Raw genomic sequence first — 6,565 nt, 5'->3', positions numbered from 1 at the left:
TCCTCAGGGGTAGAAGATCATGTTGCCCCACACTGGGGTTTCATATAGAGCTGAATGAGCCCCTCAGGGGTAGAAGATCATGTTGCCCCACACTGGGGTTTCATATAGAGCTGAATGAGCCCCTCAGGGGTAGAAGATCATGTTGCCCCACACTGGGGTTTCATATAGAGCTGAATGAGCCCCTCAGGGGTAGAAGATCATGTTGCCCCACACTGGGGTTTCATATAGAGCTGAATGAGCTCCTCAGGGGTAGAAGATCATGTTGCCCCACACTGGGGTTTCATATAGAACTGAATGAGCCCCTCAGGGGTGGTAGAAGATCATGTTGCCCCACACTGGGGTCTTGGCTAAGAAGTTTACTGTGATAATGGTTGGTTGCCTGAGTTACTCACCAATCTCATAATGGTGTCCGTTATTTCCTGCCACCATCTCTTCTATCTTCTCCATCAGCTGTGTAACCTGCATGTGATCTTCTCTCTTCTGATTGTTGAGGACATGATATCTGTTCCCACATTTCTCTACCAGCCACTGCAGACTCTCTCCTTCACTCTCAATGTACTGCTCAATGGGTGTGTCTCCCAGAAAGTCTCCATTGGTGAACAGCACGATAGTGTGACTCCACACTCTCTCACTGAGAAGCTCAATATGTTCCTGCACTGATCTTTTCTCTGTCTCTGTGAATGAAGTATCCACATCTATGACCAGCAGTAGAGCGTGGGGTCCAGGAGGACACAGAGACACACTGACCTCAATCTCATTTTTAGTCAGTTCAAGAGTAGCCTCTAACTGCTGATTCCTCCACCATCCTGGAGCCTCCACCACAGTGACCTGCCTCCCTGCTACTTGTCCGTGTCTCTTCACACACTGAGCTGTTCTCCCTACAGTATCAAACTCCTCCCTGCCCAGGATGGTGTTTCCTGATGAACTCTTCCCAGCTGCTCTGTATCCCAGCAGCACAATCCTCAACTCTGACAGATGATGAGCTTCTCCTGAGAAGAAAAAGTACAATTCAGTCAGAACTTGTTTGACTTCTTCCAAATTAGATTTGGTTAAAAATATCAATGACAGTACAATTTAGCACAAATGTTACGAACAGTAGACCCCACAGAATGAAGTGACAGAAGAGAAATGTCCAAGTTTAAGGATGAAAGGTATCCAAGGTAAAAGAGTGTGGTGGCTACAACAAAAGAGCAGAAAACAAAGGAAGGGCCTCATTCTTTCCTGCTGTGGTCTCCTGACTCCCTAGAAAATCCATGATGTGAGTTTACCCAGTCTGCTTTTCTCCCTACTCTGTCTGAACCCAAACTAATCGTGACGCAAATAAGCACCTGCCAACGAACACAAACACTCTCCACATACAGGGAACACAAACACACGTGCAAGGCAGAGACACATACACTCAATCTACACATACCGGGGACACACACACAAGCAGGGGCGGACTGGGACAAAAAATCGGCCCGGGCATTTTGAACCAGACCGGCCCACTAAATTCGATAACACACCTTTTTAATCTCGAATGTCTACACCAACCAGGCTTATAGCTAGCAGGGCGTCTGCCCTATAGTCTACTAAAAAATAAGAAGAAACGGGACGCCCTACTTTTAGGCAGGACGGCCTAAAGACGACCTATTTTTCTCCCGTTTTACCTGTTAACTTCGCTGAATGTGGTCAAAATTCACCGTTTCAGTCGCTTCAGTGCTTAGCGAAGTCTAGAATCATACATATGACCTGCCAATTAGAAAATACAAATAGCATTGCTGTATTCCCGCTACAACAACGTTACATCATGATTCCAGCGAAACATTGATTCACGGGCTCGCAGAAGCTCCAGAAGACAGCTGTCTCACCGCACGTCACTGAACCTACTACTGTATGAGTTCAACAAGAGTTTGTGTGTTAAGGTGGTGGTCTTAATTAATCTAAATGCAATACACATCATACACTTTAAAGCTTTGTTCAGAATACGGAGGTATAAGATGGGTCGATATTTTCCATGAAAATAGCGACTGAAGAACCCCCTGTTCTCGTCTCCGAGAGGACAGGCTGTATTGCTCCCTTTTCTAGAAGGGAGTCTATTTCCTCCTGTAGGAAACGCGCTTGATGAGGTGGCATTAACGTTTTAACTACGCCCCTGAACTTCGGGGGGGACGGGAAAACTGGAGCGTATAACGGGCTATCATAATTCGGTATCTGGACAAATTGGCATATTTTCGGAATACCAGGGTTTGGGAATACTGGGCTTTCGGAACAATTGACATGACACCGCGCACCACTCAAACACACAACATAGAGTGTAGGCTAACGGCTGGCTGTTTCAGAGTACAGTAGGCTGAGGGCTAGCAACAGCTACAGACTTGTCTCGTATTTAGCTATGCAAACGAACTTGGCCATAGAACATAGGTTCTAAGTCAAACATATTTTAGAGACGTTTTAATTCATGATCAGTAAGCTTACCGTAGGTCGTTGTATCGTATCTCCCTGGCTGTAGCCACCAGCACTGTCATCCACGGGAGCTGATGGCAAAGTTTAGCTAAAGGTAGAAGGTGTTTGCTGATATGATTGGACGAGACCCTAGTCACTCAAGAAGACGGCCAATGGGCCGCAGACTAGCGTGCGCGTGTCAAGCATGTCAAGGCCATGGGCCACGCTGTTTACCGTCCTAATGCATTATGTAGGCAGGTCCAAATCGAAAGGGGTTTGTGTTGGGTCAGCCCAGGGGATGTGATTGGGCCAGCCCAGTGTCAGTAGGGCCGCTGATGAACTAATTTCGTGGGCCAGCCGGTCAGACCATTATATGGGGAAAAAAATAAAAAATTTAAATTCGGGACCATCGGCCCATATTGCACCCCGGCCCAGCGGGCAAACGCCCGGTATGCCTGATGGCCAGTCCGTCCCTGCACACAAGGGAGAGACCCACACACAATCACGTGTTCTACCTACCGTGAACACAAGCAAACACAAGGGGGAGACCATAGTGTGTGTGAAGAATTCAAACTTGTTCTTGTGGGATAAAAAATATATGTTTCACATTTAATTAAGTAGGTTAGTATAGGATTCCATAGTATAACATAAATTGAATTGGTAACTTAGTGTGGCCATGTATTCTGTCTGACCTGTTGGGTAAGGTTTGATGAGCTAAGAGTGTTACTCAATGCTTGGGGTAAGGGGATCCTGTGTAAATATTCTTATCTATAGTGGAGGACGAGGTGGCCACATTGTAAGAGTACGAGGGAGGGGTTTTAGGTATAAGACATGAGTTTGCCCAGAGACTGATGGGCATTGTTGGTGAACATTTCATGAACATGGATTGCTTGTAACAATGCTCCCGATATCGTTAATAAATATGCAGTACCACTCCAGTTGTCTGTAAGTAATTTTGACCACATAAATGGTGTCAGAAGTGGGATACCTATCTCCGAGGAACAGCGAGGAAGACCAACGGCTCAGGACCCGACACAGATGAAGGGAGATCTATTTCTGATCTTGGGAGAAGGCCGTCGATAGCAACAAAGACATGCTCCAGCGGCACCCAGCCTGGCCAGAGGAATTCCTCCTGTGACCTGGATATGGTATCACCATTGCTTGGTGGTTGCAGACAACTGTGGTGAGTCCCTAATTTTACTTTAAAATAGGGTTGATATGTGCACAGGTGCCTACCAAAAGGGTTGGTAGAGAGGTGCCTACCAAAAGGGTTGGTAGAGTTGTTTCCTACCCAAAGAGGGGTAGAGAAGATACCTGCTTGGGGTATTAGCAGAGTTGTTTCGCGCCTAAGGAGAGGTGGAAGATATGCATATATTTCCTGCCAAGTAGAATGGTAGGGAAGGTGGGGTATTTGATAAGGAATTTGTCACACTTTGTTTGCCTTACTCTGATTTAGGCGTGAGGTAATTGGGGAAAAAATATCACTGGGACACTGCAAACATGGGGAATAATATGCAAAACTATTAACACACCTAGAGGAGTAGAGAGATCAGGATGTTTGAGGGACAGGTATAAAAAAAATATGGACCTGAATGTGTAGATGAGAACTGACTAAGGAAGGGAAAGAATGTAAAGTAAGTGAAGAAAGTTAACTGAAGGTAGGGCTATGATGGAAAGTGGAAGTGTATGGGAAATGGGAGAAGGAAGCAATGGATAGAGAAGAGAAAAGCTAGAGAGCAGAGAGAAAGAAAGTTTTTTTACAGAAGAGAGAGGGGAAATGGCTGCCCAGAGGACTACAGACATGACAGCAGAAATGTTTGTGCAGAAGAATGAACCAGAACCAACAGCCACACTCCCTGTTAAGACCCCAGCCACCTTTGCCTCAGTCACTTCAGCCTCAGGTATTCCCGAAGCTTACACAACCAGCTGCTGTTGCACAGGCCACTGTCCCCAGACCAACACAGTTTCACAGCAGGCGACTGGGAAGGAAGAAAAGGGGGGCAGGAGTGGATAGCAACAAGTATTGGCTGATTTGTTTACTGAACTGTGAACTTGTTATACAGCCACTGAAGATTGGACTAAAATGGCCATCTCAAGGTTTAAAACAAACAGCTAGAGAATTCTTGGGAAGAGTGGTACAGTCAGTGAATAGACCTGGAGGAGGGACCACAAATGCAGCACAGGAGGAAGCATTGATAGGACAATATTTCATCCTAGGAGGGAAAAAAAAAGAGCTCATGGACTGTGTTAAGACTCATCTTGTTACTTGGAGTACTGCACCTCCTTATGAAATGACCAAGTTCATACAGGAAACGGGAGAGACGCCCCTAATTAGTGACAACACAACCTATCCAATCACCTTCGCTCTCATACGCCCGCGCTAGTTTAAATCCCCCGGTCTCCAGGCTCACTCAGTCTGAGTGACGCCGCTTATTTGCTGGAAAGGTGTGGATGGCGGGGAACTCACGGTCTTACCGTAGCCCGAAACCCACTTCACAGAAAGACTCCTGTTTTGATATGCAAACAGAACCTGGTAAAACGGACTAATTATGTACACTTCTGTATCTTATATTTAACGGGAACACCACGCAAAGAGAGCTCATGCTCGGACAAAGATTTGCTACGCGTTAAGAACTCTTGCCGTCCACACAGAGGCTTATAGGATAGCCTCCACACTGTAAGACCTTTTCCTCATCGATGGATAAGAATCGTGATTTGGATACGTTTAGATATTCGAAGGATTGTGTATTTCAATGGATTGGCAAACTGAAGCGGAGCTGTATGTCTTAAATCGCAACGTATCCGCATCTCCACCCTGGAAAGCACTTCAGTCCCCGCGACCGCAGCAGCTCCAAGAGTTAATGCCGCTTACGGAAACCAGCGGGCATCTAGCCTCGCAGGGCCTATGCGTCTGCTGTGCCAAATGGCCGCCTCGGAAGCTTTCATTCCTTCTGCAGCAGCCATTACACACGCGCTTCGCAGCCAGATAATCGCAGGTAATGATGTCAATCTTGTTAAGATTTGTTGTGCCTGAAGAAATACTCTCCTCAATGTAAGGTTACTTTAATGACAAAGATGAATTCCTGCAGCAATTCACAAATAACAATACGAGCTACAACCAGTAGCCTAATTTCTACATGCACTATCTAACATTACTATCAGCAGGAAATGAATCATGATGACAAATGATAAATGACACTGATAACAAGAATGATAGTGGACTACATGAATTAGGTTTACATGCTTTATCCAACCTTGTAACAGGAACTTTGTCATGTTTACCATGCTTCGCAAATGCGCATGCGCGAACATCAAGCTTCTCACTCTGGCTTGATACTTGATCAATTAAGTATTGTTAACTTAGCTCTTCCACTTAACGATGTTAAATCGTGGAAATGGTTGAGATTACTGTCAATAACAAGTTGAAAGCCAAATGAGGGGTTTGAGTTGTGTCTGCTGAAATTTGTTGGCATAACACATGCAAGCTATTACAGCTCGTTCGTCCGTTGAGCGTGAGCTACGTTGAATTCTGCAGCATGTTGAGGCTGTTATGCTCAGTAACGCTACATAAATGATGGAAGAAACATACACAATCAACGGAGTTTTGCTCAGGCTCACATTTAAAAATGCTTGCCTTTATAAAGGCACAAGATGTCGCAAACTTTATCATGCAGTTCTTGGCAAACTCCCTCGGTAAAGGTATCTCTACATACTCTTTACAGCCTTCGGTGCAGACTGGTATGCTCTGTAGTTGTGCAATGTATGGAAAGACTAGTTCCTCTAATGACATTTTTTCTTCACGTTTGATCTGAGGTCAAGTGTTTGTTTTGTACCTAGGGTTGTGTAGGGAATATCACTGCTAACACTAGTCTTCAGCACAAACTAGTATAACTAGGTCAAGTGTTGTTGTTTTGTACAGTTGTGTAGGGAATATCACTGCTATTACTAGTCTTCAGCACAAACTATTACAACACCAGATGCAGTCTCTGATTTTGTGGAACTAGTTCCTGTAATGGTATTTGTTATTCAAACATGAATCAGGACTTATGAGTTTAAGGGTAACACAGACAGACAGATGTGATATAGTAAATGAGCTTATGTTTAGCTCCACATTTTTATAACTAAATGTGCAACTAAGTTA

General features: G+C 44.9%; 1 protein-coding gene across 1 annotated transcript; it reads right to left on the bottom strand.

Moving 5' to 3' along the window:
* Nucleotides 1-384: 384 nt before the first annotated feature.
* LOC308375742 (GTPase IMAP family member 9-like) lies at nt 385-5,700 on the bottom strand (the record flags this gene model as incomplete). Its single annotated transcript, XM_080851920.1, has 2 exons — nt 385-989; nt 5,679-5,700. The coding sequence occupies 2 exons, from the start codon at nt 5,698-5,700 to the stop codon at nt 385-387; spliced, it is 627 nt and encodes a 208-aa protein (XP_080708046.1).
* Between the last annotated feature and the right edge of the window lie 865 nt (nt 5,701-6,565).

Source organism: Sprattus sprattus (genome assembly GCF_963457725.1).
Source record: "Sprattus sprattus genome assembly, chromosome: 15".
Taxonomy (NCBI): domain Eukaryota; kingdom Metazoa; phylum Chordata; class Actinopteri; order Clupeiformes; family Clupeidae; genus Sprattus; species Sprattus sprattus.
This window is presented reverse-complemented; position numbering and strand designations above follow the sequence as displayed.